This window comes from Mesoplodon densirostris, chromosome 2 (assembly GCF_025265405.1).
Source record: "Mesoplodon densirostris isolate mMesDen1 chromosome 2, mMesDen1 primary haplotype, whole genome shotgun sequence".
In the NCBI taxonomy this organism is placed as follows: Eukaryota; Metazoa; Chordata; class Mammalia; order Artiodactyla; family Ziphiidae; genus Mesoplodon; species Mesoplodon densirostris.
In genome coordinates this window covers 20,262,802-20,280,880 of record NC_082662.1, presented here as the reverse complement: position 1 = coordinate 20,280,880, position 18,079 = coordinate 20,262,802, and the positions used below count along the sequence as shown (strand labels likewise).

At 44.4% G+C, this 18,079-nt stretch overlaps 1 protein-coding gene across 1 annotated transcript in view; it reads right to left on the bottom strand.

Annotated features, from left to right (window-relative positions):
• CLIC4 (chloride intracellular channel 4) overlaps window positions 1-3,863 on the bottom strand; it is an 85,839-nt gene extending 81,976 nt beyond the window's left edge. Inside the window, exon 1 of the mRNA XM_060089176.1 lies at window positions 3,612-3,863. Coding sequence (XP_059945159.1) covers window positions 3,612-3,683 — 72 coding nt within the window. The 5' untranslated portion in view covers window positions 3,684-3,863. The remainder of the gene's footprint in view (window positions 1-3,611) is intronic.
• Between the last annotated feature and the right edge of the window lie 14,216 nt (window positions 3,864-18,079).

The window sequence follows — 18,079 nt, the reverse complement described above, 5'->3', positions numbered from 1 at the left end:
ACCAATAAAACTAAACTCTGCAAAGGGACTCCTCCTAAACCAAAATCAGAAATACCATCACATCATACCAAAGATTCTAGTGGGGGCTGGGTGAAAGCAGCAGTGTCAATAGGAGTTAGGCATATACAAGGAAAGGAAAAATCCAAAAATTCAGTCTCTTCTCAACTTCTCTCATTTTGTTGTTCAACACAATATTTACTTTTACCCAATACAGAAATCTTGGCTTCCAAATTCTGAACGTAACCAAGAAGAAATATTGGCGGAAAATATATGGCAGATACATGAAAAGCTCAGAAGTACCAAAATAATGGAGGGGAAAAAAGATAGATAAAACCACACAGTTTTGGAGGATGGAGGCTAGGCAAAGTTGAACAAATGAAGGACCAACATTTGAGAGTCAGACTACCAGGCTCTAATAAGTAAGTAGCTCTCAATTCCGAAGCATGCCAGACACATATATTGACACCAAAATGATCAGAAAGAAGGAAACAATCTCATTTCAACTATTTGGTACCCTCTTTGGTACCGACTCAGAACAATATACAGACCTTACCCTCAAGGAACTTACTGCCTATCTAGCAGGGGAGATGAGCATACAAATAAGTATATACAAAATGACACACAACTAGCATTTATTTACTTACTGTGTACTAGACACTGTTCTAAGCTTATTATCACCACATATATTAACTAATTTAATCCCATGAGGTTGGTCTATTAATATCCCACCTATGCAGATGAGGCAGAGAGGTTTATGTGTCCTGGGACACACAATTAGTAAGTGGACAAATTGGATTAGAAACCCGGCAGCAGATAAGAGACCTTATGACCTTGCTAAAGGGTTTGAACTTCACCCTGTTAATCAGTGGTCCCCAAGTGGGGCTGGTGTATCAAAATATATACATCTACTAGGCCCCGCAGGGTAGGGAAAGAGGGCATTCTAACTCTTGAGGATGACTGCCTTTGTAAGCCTCTTTTACTATTGGGAGGGTACTCTATCCTATAGGTGTTGGGGTAAACAAACAAAAATGGAGCACTGCTGTTATACAAGTGATGAGGATTCACTGGGCTCATGGACAGACAACTCCAAAAACAATACTCACAAGGAAAGAAATGTAGCTGTGAGTCCAGTCACACTAGTTGGGAAGGTCCTAGCCTATTTCTGTTCAATTTAATGCTACCTAAACAGGTGGCACTTTTAAACTCATTTCCTTTAAGTGTAGATAATAGTTTTCTGCTACAAACTCAGATATCTCTTGGCAGAATAATTAACACTGCTTAACACACCACACTGGACAACCACAGCCTCTGCCCTTTCACTGCTTTCAAAATAATTGTATTTGCAAGGGGATTTTCTCCCATTTGCATTTCCCACACAAAGATTTTGGAAATCAAGAACACTCTTTACTACAATTTACCTGGCCCCTTTTTCCCCTTTGAAACAGCTATGCTGATTTACATCAGTATAAAGTTTTACCTATGCCGAACCACAGGACAGCAGAAAACATTGCATCTCTCACTTCACAAAGGAGGAAAACAAGTCTCAGAGAGGGAAAACAACTTGCCCAGGTTAAACCAGCCAGTGAGTACAGAACTGTGACTTGAACCTGGTCTCTGCCAACAAGCCCAGTGACAAAGGCTTACAACTAGTGATAAGCAGGATGATTTTAGGTGGCTCACGAACATTTTTTCTTTTAATAGTTATGCACACACACACACAAAATAGTTATGTATATAAGAAATATATTCACCACACCTAATCCACATTTTCACAGGTATTGCTTAGGGCAATGTGTTTATGTTTTTTAAAAAACGGGCTGAATTTAGTAAATAATAATACCAATTCAACACATATATGGAAAACTAAGAAGGGGTATGCAAGTGCCTAAAGTTTGGGAAACACCTCTCTCCTTCTAACAAAAGTTAAATTAATAGTAAGTAGGGCATTAAGCATTGATCTCCTCATCTCTAATTCATATACTTTATTTCTTTTTCTTGTCTTATTGTATTGGCTAGACCTCCAGTACAATGCTGAAAAGAAGCCATTACTGATAGTACCCTTATCTGACACTAAACTTAATGATACTTCTAAAGTAACATGTTTAAGAAACATGTTTTTTAAGTGTTTAGTAGATACACTGCTTTTGAATTTATGGAAATTCATTCCTATTCCTGGCTCAGTGAAATTTTTTGAACATTTATCTCTGACCCACTCTTCTTCCTTTTTCTTATTTCAGGTTTCTTCCTACATTCCCTGCATCTCAAAGTACTATATCTGCCACTCGAAGCAACTGAGACTCTTTGAAGATATTCTGGGGGTTCTATACCTGTCTGTTGTTTCAGTTCCCTGAATCAAAATGTTTCTAAAACTAATAACTGAAAGAAAATCCTAAAACAAACACTGTTTCCATCACTTGCAGATCATTTCTTCTTTCCATGTCTTAAACACACCCTTTAGTGTCTCCCGTTCTTTAAAATAAAAACTCAGGAAAAAAAGAATAAAATTGTTCTGGATTTCTGTTAAACTCTCCAATTCAGAGCTTGGTTCTGAAAGAGCCTGCTTAAGTAAGTGACTAAGAAAGAAAATCTCGAGGATTTTAAAGAAGTTTTGAGGAAGGCAGTTGAATCCAGATGTTCATAACTTCTATCTTTCTTCTTTGCTAAAACGAAAAATATTAAAGAAAAAAGGAAAGGGCTAGAGGTAGTACTTGTCTACAAATATGGTAGTTTCAGGATATATAAACTGAAAAGACCAGAAGGGAAAAATCAACCCTTCAAAGCCCAAGCAAGTGAGGAGTTCTTTCCCTCATCCGTTTTTCTTTCAAAACAAAAGGGCACACACAATCCTTCCCGAGGCAGCAACACCGAGGGGAGCAGCCAAAATGTTGCATCATACAAAACACTCGCGCTTGAGAAACAAGAAAATCAGATGGTGGTAAAATAACTAAGACAGAAAAACACAGGTTGGGAATCTCGGTCTTTTCCTGAGGCCCAGGAATGTCTGCTCTTTTTAAAAAATTGTTTCAGATGGAATCGAAAATTAAAGTTACAGTTTCCTACCAGCCGGGGGCGAAACGCTCAGAAAGCGTTCAAATAAGTTCAGCTCATGAGCTCACAACGGGCTCGAGGCTTCGCCTCCCTGGGCTGGGGGTGAACCTGGGAGAGCCGAGGGCTGGGGTGGGGTGAGGTGAGGTCGGGCGTCCGGGCGGTGGCGGGGGAGAGGGGGTGACAGGACACACCCGTGCCCGGGTCCCAGGGGCTGGCGGCTTCCGGGGCACCCGGGGGGAGGGGGCAGCTCGTCCCACCCGGACGCGGGACGACGGTGCGGCGTCCGCCGAGGCCAGCGCGGCGGGAGGCGGTGCCCCCCCGTCCAGCAGTGTTGTCTTTCTGGGGTCCCGGTCCCAACCCGGCTCCCTCGACGGGCCTCGGCGGCGGGAAGGCGCGGGTGGCCGAAGACAATGGCCCGGGGGCGCGGGAGCAGCGCTCCCCCTCGGCCCGGGCACGGGGCGCCGCGCGGGGGCGCTGCGGCTGAGGAGCGCCCAGGGACGCCGCCCCCCGCGGCCGGGCGAGCGCCGGGGGCTCGGCGGGGTGGGACGGAGGCGAGCGCTCACCTTGACGAAGAGCTCGATGATGGGTTCTTTGTCCTCCTCCTTCAACCCGTTCAGAGGCATCGACAACGCCATGGCCGGTTCGGCTGGACTCCGCGGTCGGCGACGGCTGCTTCTGCTCCGGGGCTGCTCTAGCTACGGGGTCCCGCTGCGTTGCGCCTCCCTGGACAGTCCCGGCGTCTAACTCGCCTCAGCCTCGGGGCCTCAGGGTCAGTTCCTCAGCACCGCCCCACGCCCAGCGCGCGACTCTTAAGTGAGCCGCAGCCCCAGCCTTTTCAAGTCGCTGGGCGGGGTACCGGGGGCGGGGCCTCGTTAGGGGCGGGGCCAAAGCTCGGCGTCTCGGGACTCCCGTGAGGAAAGAGGACAGCCCGGGCTCGGGGGCGCGGCCTCGGGTGAGGGAGGTGGACGGACCGCTCTGGCTCCTCGAGGCAGCTAAGGCGGCTTGACCTAGGCTCGGGGGAGTGGCCTCGGTGGGGACCGAACGAAGCCAAGGCTTGGGCGGGCGGTGGGCGGGACTCTGGGCCTCGCCTCCAGAGGAGACGGAAGGGAAAGGGGACCAGCGCCTGACACCGCCTCCCGCCGAAGCGCGGGCGCGTCCTCGCAGCTGCTGCTGGCGCTGTGCCAGGTGACCTCAGCTTTCCGTCGCCTGGAGAGGCAAGAGGGCGCCTCCCGTCTTCTCCTCCGCTGCAGCCCCCAGGACTCATCGCCCTTTCCCGCAGAGGTCGCCTCCCCAACGCCCTGTGTTAGGCGGAGCTCCCTTTTCCCTTTTGGGAAAGTTTTCATCCCCTTAGAAACACCGTTTTTTCCCTCCTCTGACTTCTTCATTTTCCCGTTTGAGTCTCCCGTCACTTCTGTCTTGGGAACCAGCGTATTCACAAATATTTATGAGGCCCTACATTGTTCCAGGCCCCCGGCGATCAACAGCACGGACGCGATCCCTCTCCTCTGAGAGCCTACAGTCTTGAACGGCAACCCCAGTGCCTGAAGGCTACAACGAACTCCCAAGCCGTTGTCGATACGGTTCCCCTTTCCTGGCGTGATTTCTTTCCCCATTCACCGGGCAAACCTGAGTGTGGTTTGCCAGACCTGCTTTACCCAGTTCTCTGATTCTCCTCTGGTGGGGAAGGGAGAAATTCACATTTTAACAAGCACCAGGACTTTTTTTTTTTTTCACTATTACTTGGTACTGTTGCTCTAAATCTACCTACACTTTCAATCTTAGTCAATGAATACATTTGGCTGATTAACAACAGAGTCTACTGTTTGCTAAAGATAGCACCAGGACATTTTTGATGTAGGTGGTCCTCAAACTGGAAAAACTGTACTGGGGTTTGAAGCCACTGGGGACAGGGGCTGTGATACTTTGAGCCAGGCACCGGGTCTGGGTTTGCTACTGCTGAATGCCTGGGGCAAATGTCACCCCCTCTGGAAATAGTTACTTGTCCCGTCTTATGACTTTCGGTAATGCATGACTCAACTACTCCTCCTCACCTTCCAGTTTAAGTTGAAGGCTGAGTCCTGAGAGGGCCAGCCCTAGGTTTGTCTTTCCACACCCTCAGTGCATAGCACATGTCAGAACGTTTGAACAAACTGAAGGTATGTGTGAAAATACAGTGAAACCTGCAGTTTCTCCCTCTCCCAGTCTATAGCAAGTTGCTCAAAGATTCTTGCAGGGACTCTGTTAAAGAAGCATCCTACCCCAGAGCACATGATCTGGAGTCAGACTAAGTCCTGAAACTGCAAGATCCTGAAATCCCTAAGTCTCAGTTTCATTCTCTAGATGGGGGGTGGGGGGTGGCCTGTAACTGGTCCATGTCTTACCACACGTCCTGCTCAGTCAGTGATAGCTGTTATCACTGCACTGGGTCTTGTACTGTCCCTGTCCACCCCTGTAGGCTAGGATGGCATCATATTCAACTGCCTCCAAGACCAGCTTGTTTGTTGGAAAGAAGTAAACGCTAGGAGGCTGTCCCCTAGATGGGGACTTGAACCAAAAAACAAAACAAACTAAAACAAAACTGAAGTGTCTGGCTGGACTCTGAACTAAATCCAGTCTTAGTTTCTCATGGAATCAGGAAAGTGAACCAAAGTTCCCTTCCAGTCTCTCCCTGCCTGAAAAGAAACCAAAATAGTGAAACAGTTCAAAGAAGATTCAGGTCTAAAATGATCAAATGGAACCTCAGAGATGGCCTCAGACTGGCCCTGAGGCAAAGGAATATTTCAAGGTGGTCCTGTTTTCAGAGGTGTGCCCGAGGTTTATCAAATTCAGTTTGAATCAGCGAATATTACCTGCAGTGAGTGTCTGTTGACGGCCCCATGCTGGCCTCACAGCACCAGAATATGGAGATGACCAAGGCCTGGAAGGATGAGCAGGCCAGGGTTTTTTAGGCCTTATTGACTCAGATCCTGACTGAGAGAAAGCCAGTGACATTCTCCTTCACAGAGCCTTGAGGTAGAGATGATCGCCGAGGCTCAGACCCAGAGCCTGTGCTTTGAAACCTGATCACAACCACTAATACCTATGTTTCCCAATTTTCAACCCCATGTGGCTCACATGGATGGGCAGTGCCAGTCTGGGGAGAGGGAGAGAGGGAGAGAAACAGGGTGTGTATGTGGGGGAGGGTCCACAAGCATATTGCATTCAAGTCTCATATTCCAATTTTGAAATGCAAGCATATTTTGCATTCTATACTCGTTTGTTTTTATAACACACACACAGATCTTGAAGATGGGTAGAGATGTGTTCTCCTCCCTTGTCCACCCCCACCCCCTTCTGACCTCATCTCTTACTTCTCTCCCCTTTGCTCTCCATCCCAGCCACACCTGCCTCTTTGCTATTCCTTGAATGTGCCAAATGCACTCTTGCCTCAGGGCCTTTGCACTTGCTCTTCTCCCTCTGTGGAATATTCTTCCCCCGGAATTCCTGCAACTCACATTCCCTTCAATCCTTCAGGTCTTTGCTCAAATACCACTTTCTCAGAGAAATCTCCCCAAATATCATCCTACTCAACACTGCAAGCAGTTGGATCTTATTCTACCCTCCACTTTATTTCTCTCCATAACACTTATCACCCTCTGAAATATATCTTACTTATAATTTGCACATTGTCTGTTTCCTGCACAAACAAAAACTCCATGAGGGCAGGGATTTTTGTTTAATTTTGCTTATGGCTAATATTCCCAGCTCATAGAACAGCTCATGGTACACAATAAGAATTTATGGAATGGGTGTATGTGCCATGTTTAAGCTGAGGTTTCCTGTACCCCTGACATACCATTTGGAAAGTCTTGCTCACCCCATCTGAGAAGCCAGGTGGTTTGTGTTTGTTTATGATTGCCACTAAGAAGTCAGGTTTTCCAAAGGACAAGATGGCACCTCCAGAAAGCCTCCCCTGGTGACACACTTTCCTCTTCCCACTCCTGATTCTATGGCGCTGCTGGCTGACTGTCTCAACCCCACTCTCTGCAATTTAGGCAGTAAAGTGCTATGTCTGTGGACTCTGGGCCAGACTGCCTGGGTTCCAGTCCTGCCACTGTCATTTGCTAGCTCAGGATAACTTATTTAACCTCGCTGTGTTCACCTTTCTCTGTAAAACTGGGCCTAAAAATAGTACCTAATAATAATTATGATTGTTCATAAGCAAATAGGATTGTTGATAAATAAGTCCATGTTGAAGGCTTAGAATGGTGCCTGGCCCATGGAAAGTGCTCCGTAGGGACTAGCTGTTGGTCTTATACCCATCTGTCCATAATCTCAACTATTGAACTCCCATGCTGCATGCCAGATATCTAGCTGAGTGTTTTTATATCCAATCACATTTATTCCTCATGGCGTTTCAGATGAATAGTTTTCAATGTCCGCATTTAACAGTTAAGGAAACTGGGGAATGGAGGAGATAAACACAAGTAATTCAGCTGGGAAGATGGCAGAGCTGAGCTTTCAACCCACAACTGTCTCTTCACCACACTGTATACTTAGTGGGTATGGGAAAAGGTAAGCTCCTACCCATCTTTCAAGGCCCAACTCAAATATCCCCCTGCTCCAAGGAGCTTCCTTCCACCAGTGCATTAGTCTGGATTCTACATCACCCATCAAGGTCAGGTGGTGTTGCAGGTACCAGTGTGAGCTTCCCTAGCAAACTGCCTGATTTTGAATTCCAGTTGGATCAGTTACTCAACTCAAGCAAGTTTCCTCATCACTACAACAATTAGGTTCTACAATAGAACCTAACAAAGTCACTTTGAGGATTAAATGAGATAATCCATGTAAAGCATTTAATTATAAGCATTTAATAAATGTTAGCTATTATTACTATTCATATCAATGTCTTCTTCTTTGGTATACTGTGAGATTCTTGGAGTAAAAGGAACCTATATCCATCTTTAGTTGAGCAAAATATTTAATTTCCCATCTGTGTGATTTTGAGCAATTTATCCTCTCTATAGCTTGATTCTTCATATAAAATGATGATAATTACAATACCTTCCTCATAGGGTTGTTATGGAGATTAAACAGGTAATTAACGTAAAGCACTTAACACACTGCCTGGCATATACTAAGTGCTCAGTAAACATTAGAGGCAGACTTTGGAGATGTGAGTTCGGTTCCAGACCACCGCAATAAAGTGAATATCTTTTTTTTTTTTTTAATAAATTTATTTATTTATTTATTTTTGGCTGCTTTGGGTCTTCATTGCTGTGCACGGGCTTCTCACTGTGGTGGCTTCTCTTGTTGCGGAGCACGGACTCTAAGCATGCGGGTTTCATTACTTGTGACACGCAGGCTCAGCAGCTGTGGCTCAACTGGCTCTAGAGCACAGGCTCAGTAGTTGTGGCACACAGGCTTAGTTGCTCTGTGGCATGTGGGATCTTCCCAGACCAAGGCTCGAACCTGTGTCCACTGCATTGGCAGGTGGATTCTTAACCACTGCACCACCAGGGAAGCCCTAAAGTGAATATCTTAATAAAGCAAGTCACACAAATTTTTTGGTTTCCCTGTGCATATAAAAGTTATGTTTGCTCTATACTGTAGTGTATTAAGTGTGCAATAGCATTATGCCTGAAAAAATAATGTACATACCTTAGTTTAAAAATAGTGCTTTTAGGGGCTTCTCTGGTGGCGCAGTGGTTAAGAATCTGCCTGCTAATGCAAGGGACACGGGTTCGATCCCTCGGCCAGGAAGACCCCACATGCCACAGAGCAACGGAGTCCGTGTACCACAACTACTGAGCCTGTGCTCTAGAGCCCGTGAGTCACAACTACTGAAGCCTGCACGCCTACAGCCCGCGCTCTGCAACAAGAAAAGCCACCGCAATGATAAGCCCATGCACCGCAGCAAAGAATAGCCCCCGCTCGCCTCAACTAGAGAAAGCCCGCACGCAGCAACGAAGACCCAACGCAACATAAAATAAATAAATTTATTTTTTAAAAAGGCTCTTTAAATAAATAAATAAATAATGCTGTTAAGGAATTCCCGGTGGTCCAGTGGTTAGGACTTTCACTGCCGAGTGTGTAGGTTTGATCCCTGCTCGGGGAACTAAGATACTGCAAGCCGTGCGGTACAGCCAAAAAAAGTTAAAATATTTGCAAATGACACAACCAACAAGGGATTAGTCTCCAAAATTTACAAACAGCTCATGAGGCTTAATATCATCAAAACAAACAACCCAATCAAAAAATGGGCAGAAGACCTAAATAGACATTTCTCCAAAGAAGACATACAGATGGCCAAGAGGCACATGAAAAGATGTCCAACATCACTAATTATTAGAGAAATGCAAATCAAAACTACAATGAGATATCATCTCACACCAGTCAAAATGGCTATCATCAAAAAATCCACAAACAATAAACGCGGGAGAGGGTGTGGAGAGAAGGGAACCCTCCTACACTGTTGGTGGGAATGTAAATTGGTGCAGCCACTATGGAGAATAGTATGAGTTCCTCAAAAAACTAAAAATAGAGCTACCATATGACCCTGCAATCCCACTCCTGGGCATATATCCGGAGAAAAGCATGGGCCAAAAGGATACATGCACCCCAGTGTTCAATGCAGCACTGTTTACAATAGCCAAGACATGAAAGCAACCTAAATGTCCATCAACAGAGAAGTGGATAAAGAAGACGTGGTACATATACACAACAGAACATTACTCAGCCATTAAAAAGAATGAAATAATGCCATTTGCAGCAACATGGATGGACTTAGAGATTGTCATACTGAGTGAAGTCAGACAGAGAAAGAGAAATATTGTATGATACCCCTTATATGTGGAATCTAAAAGGAAATGATACAAATGAACTTATTTACAAAACAGAAACAGAGTCACAGACTTAGAGAACAAACTTATGGTTATGGTTACGGGGGTCAGGGGGAAGGGGTGGGGAAGGGATAGTTAGGGAGTTTGGGATGTACACACTGCTATATTTAAAATGGATAACCAACAAGGACCTACTGTATAGCACAGGGAACTCTGCTCAATATTATCTGGCAGCCCGGGTGGGAGGGGAGTTTGGGGGAGAATGGATATATGTATGGCTGAGTGCACTTTGCTGTGCACCTGAAACTATCACAACATTGTTAATTGCCTATACTCCAATATAAAATAAAAAGTTAAAACAAATTTTTAATTAAAAATTAAATTTACAAATTTTTAATTTTAAAATAAATTTAAAATTATACTTAAAAATAAAAAATAAAAATAATGCTGTTGGTACACTAGACCTGGGTCTCAAATACTTTTTCTTTGCTAGCTAAGTGACAATGGGAAAAATAGCAAATTAGTCTCTAAGCCTCAGTTTCTTTATTTATGAGATAGGGATGATACTAATACTAATTTCACAGAGTAATTGTAAGGATTAAGTGAGATAATACATGTAAAGGATTTAGCAGAGTACTTGGCACATTATAGGTGTGAGATAAATTTTTAAAATACATAAATTAGGGGCTTCCCTGGTGGCGCAGTGGTTGAGAGTCTGCCTACCGATGCAGGGGACGCGGGTTCATGCCCCGGTCCGGGAAGATCCCACATGCCGCGGAGCGGCTGGGCCCTGAGCCATGGCCGCTGAGCCTGCGCGTCCGGAGCCTGTGCTCTGCAACGGGAGAGGCCACAGCAGTGAGAGGCCCGCGTACCGCAAAAAAAATACATAAATTAAATAAATTAAAATAATGGTGTTGGGAAATGGTGCCAATAGACTTGCTCTATGCAGGGCTGCCAAAACCCTTCAGTTTGTAACAAATGCAATATCTGCAAAGCACAATAAAGTATGATAAGATCATGTATGCTTATAGTCAGCATTTATGCTCTCCTATGCCTAACTCAGTGCCTGGGGCATAATAAAATAATAATAATCTTGATAAGATTGAGTGAAAGAATAAATAAAATTTAAACATTGCCTTTTAATTTCCCATGTCCTAAGTTTCACATCATTTTTCTCCCACTGTGCCTATAATAGGTGCTTAATTAATCTCTAGTGATGTCAGTCAACCCAGCTATGGAAAATTCCAATGCAGCTTTGAACTTCAAATGTGTCCCAATGATATGAATTAGGTCCTATAAAATCCTGCTAATTGTGACTTAGCCATCATTTTGGCTAAAGTTTAACCTGAATGCTGTGTCCACAGAAGCACCAACTTTCCAGGCTCCCTGTAGATATGGGCTCCCCTGGAGGAAGCAAAGTCACTCAACAAACATAGGAGCTGGAGACACATTTCAGTTCAGCTTTTCTAGGTTCTAGAAATGGAGCTCCAGTGTGTGGGTCCAAGGACTGAGGTGTTCTTCCCGACCACAGGCTCTACTACACAGACCTTTATTGAAAGGAGGACCATTCAGGTACCATTTGTAACAAGGATACAGCAGAGAGGCTGAGGTTCAGAGACTCAAGCAGTGTGCCTAGGGTCACACAGCTGGAAAAGCAGCAGAGCCAATAATCAAACCCAGATCTCTTTGTCCTTGTGCCCAGGCCCTGGCCAGCCATTTGCTCATAATACCGGCCTCCAAGAGTTCTTAGGAGCATTCAGAAAGATGGTACGTAAAGTTTTTGGCACAGGGTAAGCATTCAAAATATGTCACCTCTGCTGCTTCTGCACAAACCCCTCTCTAACCCCTTCTTTTGTTTCGCCGTCCTAAGATAAAAAATTTTACATAACAGGCCTCAGTTCAAATTCCAACCCTGCCACTCACCAGCTAAGGCAAATCATTTCACCTTGCCAAACCTCAGTTTCTTCTGTCAAGTGTGGGAATAATGTCTATAACAGAGGCTTATGTTGAGTCAGGGAGAGAAGGGAAAGTTTACACAGATGTGAGAGGTCACCATTCACATCAAAAAGAGTTTATTAACAAAGCATCCATGGGTGCAGGATCTACTGGGCTGACTGTCTTCAACATTAGTTCCAAAGGAAAACAACTGGAAATCTATTACCAACAATAAACAACCTCATGAATGTGATAAGATATCAAGTTAATATTTTTTTAGAAAGCAGTGCCTTCCTATATGCAAAGCCCCACTAGTTAGAAATTTGGAAGAAAATGTCTCAATTATTAAAGCAACCAAAAACATAAAACTATCTGGGAAATAGGAAATCATCTCAATAATATGTGAAGTTCTGTTTGAAAAAATGTTAATACTTTTGAGAAACATATATATGTGAGACAATATATATATTCACCAAAAAAACCTTGAAAATGCTTGGATAAATGGAATAGCATAATCTATTCTTGGATAGGAAGACTCAAAATCATTGTGACAGTAGGTCTTTCTATCGATATATTAGTCAAAAATTTAATGTGATACTCATATATCATCTTTGCATGCCCATATATCACATTCTCATACCATACTCATCTTTTCATAACTATATATCACATGTGCATTTCTCTCTGGAAGGATACACAAGGAATTGGGCACAAGTGTTTATCCCCAGAAAGGAGAACTAGGTCACTGAGGACAGAGGTGTAGATTGTTTTTTACATAAATTTAAAATTTTGTCCTTTGGGTATGTATTACCTCTCCCAAAAATTGGCTTTAAAAAGGGAAAAAAAGGGCTTCCCTGGTGGCGCAGTGGTTGAGAGTCCGCCTGCCGATGCAGGGGACGCAGGTTCGTGCCCCAGTCCAGGAAGATCCCACATACCGCGGAGCGGCTGGGCCCGTGAGCCATGGCCACTGAGCCTGTGCGTCCGGAGCCTGTGTTCCGCAACGGGAGAGGCCACAACAGTGAGAGGCCCGTGTACCGCCAAAAAAAAAAAAAAGGAAAGGAAAAAAAAACAGTTGAAAGACCATTCTGAGTGAGTGCAGTTAAGCCTAAACTTGTGGACAGTCACCTTTCCAGCTCTGCAGTAGGGAGCTATGTGACTCGGGGCAGGGCTCACCCTCCATACCTTCTTGGTTTCCTGCCCTGTCACACAGCTGGGTGGGAGCAGAACTGAGAACCCACGTCCCCTTGCTTTGCATCTGATGCCTTTCCACTGCATCCAGCTGTTTTTCTGTGAGCACTGTTTTTGAGGATGGTGACCAGCTTTTGTGCCTGGCACACACACACACACACACACACATACAATATTAGAGCCATGTGGGTGCAATGCAGATCTATTCCCCTGGGAGCAGAAACCCTACCCTGAGCCCCTTTCTGCCCTGCTCGCCTGGAGACTGTCTTGTCTTGGGAAAGTTACAGGTTTCATTTTGTCACTTGGAAGCTGCTGCAGCCAGGAAGGGAACCCGAGTTGACTTGAAGCCAGGGCCTTAATTGGATTGGATCGCCATGGAGGCCATTAGCCTCTCACTCCAGCTTGGCAGGGAGGAAATACTGCCTCCCCGACCCCAGTCCCCACTCACATACACACCATCCAAGATCTTCAATGGCCTACCACCCAAATAAGGTACTGTATTAAGTTTCCAATTATTTTTATTCTCCCTTCCATTTGAACAGCTCTTTACTGTTTCCAGACACTAGCATATACTGTAAGTATTGTAGTAGTCACATCTGATCTCTTTATTTACTCATGGCACAAATTTTTATTGAGGGCCTCCTATATGCCAGGAATTGTTCCAGGCCCAGGACAGACTACATCTTGGCTTTCACAAACATTACATTCTATTTAGGAAGACAGATAACAAACCAATACCCAGGCCAATATGCCTGTGTCAGGAGGTAATAAGAGTTATGAAGAAGAATAAATCAGAGGAAGAGGATGGTGAGAGGTGCTGCGCATCAAGGGTAGGAACAGCTTCTCTGATAAGATGACATTTAAGTAAAGAGCTGAAGGAAGGGAAGACAATATCTAGGCAAACAGTGCTTTAGGCAGAGAGAACAGCAAGTGCAAAGGCACTGAGGCAAGAATTTCCTTGGTGTGTTGGAGGAACACTAAATAGGCAGATGAGAAATAAAATGTCTGACTTGTTTGCTGAGACCTCCTACCAATTCAGTGGCTCTTGTCCATTTCTTTGCCTACTGAACACTGAAGAGTAACAGAGGGTTTAGAAAAACTTCTTTAGGGAATTCCCTGGCGGTCCAGTGGTTAGGACTCTGTGCTTTCACTGTCGGGGCCTGGGTTCAATCCCTGGTGGGAGAACTAAGATCTCATAAGCCACAGGGCACAGCCAAAAAAAAGAAAAACTCCTTTAGCTGGATAACAAAAATTATTCCATGATGATAAATAACCCATCCCCAAAAGAAAAAGTTGATATTTTTGGAGGCTATCCATGGCTATATTACCCATAAGGGCAAAAAAAATTTATATGTTAATAATTATGTTTCTATTATGTTATATATAATATAATTTATAACATACATATATATATATTATATATAGCTATGTATATATTATAATATAGACATTATATACATATATAGATATGCATATATAAATATTTATATGTATGCATATATATATATATATATATATATATATATATATATAAAACCACTAATCATTAAAAGAGAGAACTAATGTTTGTAGGTGGAACACTGTGCTTATAACACTCTACATTGAGCCTCGGTATAGGAGGAAGCTATGACTCAGGGAAGACACGAGACTTGTTTAAGATCACACAGCCATGGTTTAAATTCAGGTCCACTTGTGTGCTTGTCACCCCCTCTAGACCCTAAGCTCGTGAGGACAGATCTATGTCTATCTGCTTTACCCTTGTATGACCGGCACATACACAGGGCCTGGCCCAAAGCTGATGCTCAAAAAATGTTGACTGAACAGTTGAAAATCTCTATCTTCAAAGCCTGTTCAGATTCTAATACACCACTTTGCTTCCCTGTCAAATACAATCCAACAAATCACTGGAATATTTGGCAACTGTTAAAAATTACTAAAATAGGGCTTCCCTGGTGGCACAGTGGTTGAGAGTCCGCCTGCCGATGCAGGAGACACGGGTTCGTGCCCCAGTCCGGGAGGATCCCACATGCCACAGAGCGGCTAGGCCCGTGAGTCATGGCCGCTAAGCCTGCGCGTCCGAAGCCTGTGTTCCGCAAGGGGAGAGGCCACAGCAGTGAGAGGCCCGCGTACCACAAAAAAAAAAAAAAAAAAAAAAAAATTACTAAAATAAAACATAGTTAAAAAAAAACTATAGTTCATCTATATAATGGAATAATACACAGTCACCTAAAATGATGTTTAAGGTTGCTGAGAATGGAGCTGCTGATGGGGGTAGGAACTAGTGGAGCTGGCCACCAGGATGATGGCATTCTGTGCCTGGTGGCCTCAGTTCAGTGCCACTCACTGCTCCCTCAGCCCACATACCCACTCCTACCTCCACCCCAGCTCCAACCTCCTAGCCAAGCCGAACATAGCCTGGAGGCTCAGAAATAATAATAATGACCACCATCATCATCACTATTATTATTATTAGAGTTTACACTGTTATTAGAGATGCATTGAGCACTTAATATGTGCCTGCATATACAATCTCATTTAATACCTACAACCCAAGTCCAGTATTATTATTGAACCCCATTTTCCAGAGGAGGAAACTGAGGCTTAGAGAAATTCAATCACTCGCCCAAGTCAAATAGCTGGTAAGTAAGAGGCAGAGCTGGGATTTGAATCCAAGTCTATTCTGACTCCAGACAGTGCACTTTATTACACTGCCGCCTCCCATCGCCCACAGACACCTTGTGGGCAGTGCCCTGCGTTCAGCAGTCTTCTCCCAGGTGCCTGCTCTGCCCTTTGCCCCTTGACCTAAGACCATGGACATGACCTTCAACATAGAGAAATACCTCTCACCACTAGATCTGATGGCCTTGACTCAGATGAGGTGCCCATTTCCTACTGCCTAAAGGTGCAGGGACAGCCAGCTGTCGCCCCAGAAGAATGTCAGGGGTGGGTCTCCACCACCCAGCTGCTTCCCTGCAACATCAGACCAAAAACTGACAATCCTTTCCAGCCATAAAGTTTGATTTGAATAAGGACATTTCTTCTCCATCCTTGGGTAGCCACAATTCATTTATTAGAGTGGTACTTTGGTACTTTGAGGCCTGAACAGTCAGTTCTTTAGATCACAGCTAGGTAGCAGAGCCGGGCGTTAAGCTATTTGAAATTCAAGCAGGGAAGTGTATTTTTCCAAAGCTGAGAAGCGTCCTTCACGCTTCAAAAGAATAAACACATCCCCAGCTCTGGAGCTGTGCTGAATCTCAGCAGCCAGAGGAGACCTGCAAGCAGGGGAACAGGAAAAGCAGTGGGTCTGTGTTTTCCCAGCTGCATCCCATGCCCCGTGGTCCACTTCCCTCACTTGTTGGTGGCTTGGTGATACTTGGAGGTGCAGGCTTGGTTGGTTGATTTGTTTGTTTCCCACATAAAACAGCTGCTAATCTCTTCAAATAGTGCTACACTTCCTATCGCAATGTCCGTATTTGGACCAGGACCACCAGTGTTTGTGTACACACAGGGGACAGTCCCTAACAGAAGGACAACAACCTTTCCTGAGCTGATCACAGACATGGCCAGGGTCCTGAAGGTTGAGCCCAGCACTTATTTTCTTTCCCATCAGGTTGCCTCTTCGTTTTCAAGTGAGGCTCTAAAAGGAGTCCTTTCTTCCCCGGAACATGCCCATACCCTTCAGCTGCTGGATCTACCCTGTCAAGGCAGAGACCAGAGTCCCTGGATTCAACCAACAGGGCTCCCAAGTGGGGTAAACATGTCCTAGCCCCACATAATGCTGATATAGTATACTAGGAGAGGCCACATCCCAGTTCCACAGTGAGGAGGATGACTGGGACAAGAAGGTGAAAGGGGACTAGGCACCTCTTCCTGCTGAGCAGAAATAAACACTACAAGAAACAGCAGGAACAGGATATTTACATGACCTTAAAATATCCCCTTGCTTTTTCCTGGCAAGGGGGGAAATTGTAACTTATATGGTGGACCACCTCTTAATGGGGTGATCAAAATGAGTACCCTCTCCAGGAAGACAGACACTGGGGGCTTCTGGAAGTGATACCCTGACAAACACACAGCATCACTTTGGTAATATACCAGCTGAGAATGCATAACCTGAATCTAATCGTGAGGAGACATCAGATACACCCAAATCGAGCAACAGTCTATAAAATAACTGCTCTGTATTCTTCAAGATTTCAGTGTCACGAAGGCAAAGAAAGGCAGGGTGCTTTTGCAGATTAGAGGAGAGTAAAAAGATGTGACAGGCAAATGCAGCACACAACCTGGCCTGGAGCTCGTGCTAGGGTGAAAAGAATACCGTAAAGAGCATTAATGCGTCAATTGACATGATTGCAACATGGATAGTAATTAAAGTATTATATCAATGTTAAATTTCCTGAATTTCATTGTCGTACTGTGGCTATGTCAGAGAATATCCTTGTTTTTTTGGAAATACGTACTGAAGTGTTAATGGGTACAGGGATGTGATGTCTGCAATCTACTCTCAAATGGTTCAGAAACCAGAGTATGTATCCTAGAATTATATGTGTCTATCTATCTATCTATCTACCTATATCTAATATCTATCATCTATCTATCTCTACCTATCTATCTATCTATATATAGAGAAAATAAACATGGCAAAATGCAGAAAATTTATGATTCCAGGTAAAAGATATTTAATAGCTTTTGTATTATTCTTGCAACTTTTCTGTTAGTTTGAAATTATTTTAAATTAAAATAAACATCATAGTAGTCCAGAGGGAGGAAAAGCTGGATCCCTAACTGAAATCCAGGGAATTTTTTCCCCTCATCTTGGAGTGACTGAAGTGGCAGAACTCATTCTATGACTTCTCTCTTTCGAAAGACTTTTTTGTGGGTTGATTGGTTTCCCTTTTGTTAATAGCCAGGAAGACACTCCAGCCTCTTAGATCATCACCACTGGGGCCACCCCGACTCTGGCTGTAGGGGCTGGGCGGTCGGCTCACCCACTGGCCTTTCCAGGAATGTGGAGCCTCTGGGACCCACGCTGTAGAGTGAGGGGAAGAAGCACTGTTATGCCCTTTCCAAAAAGCCCCTCATGACTC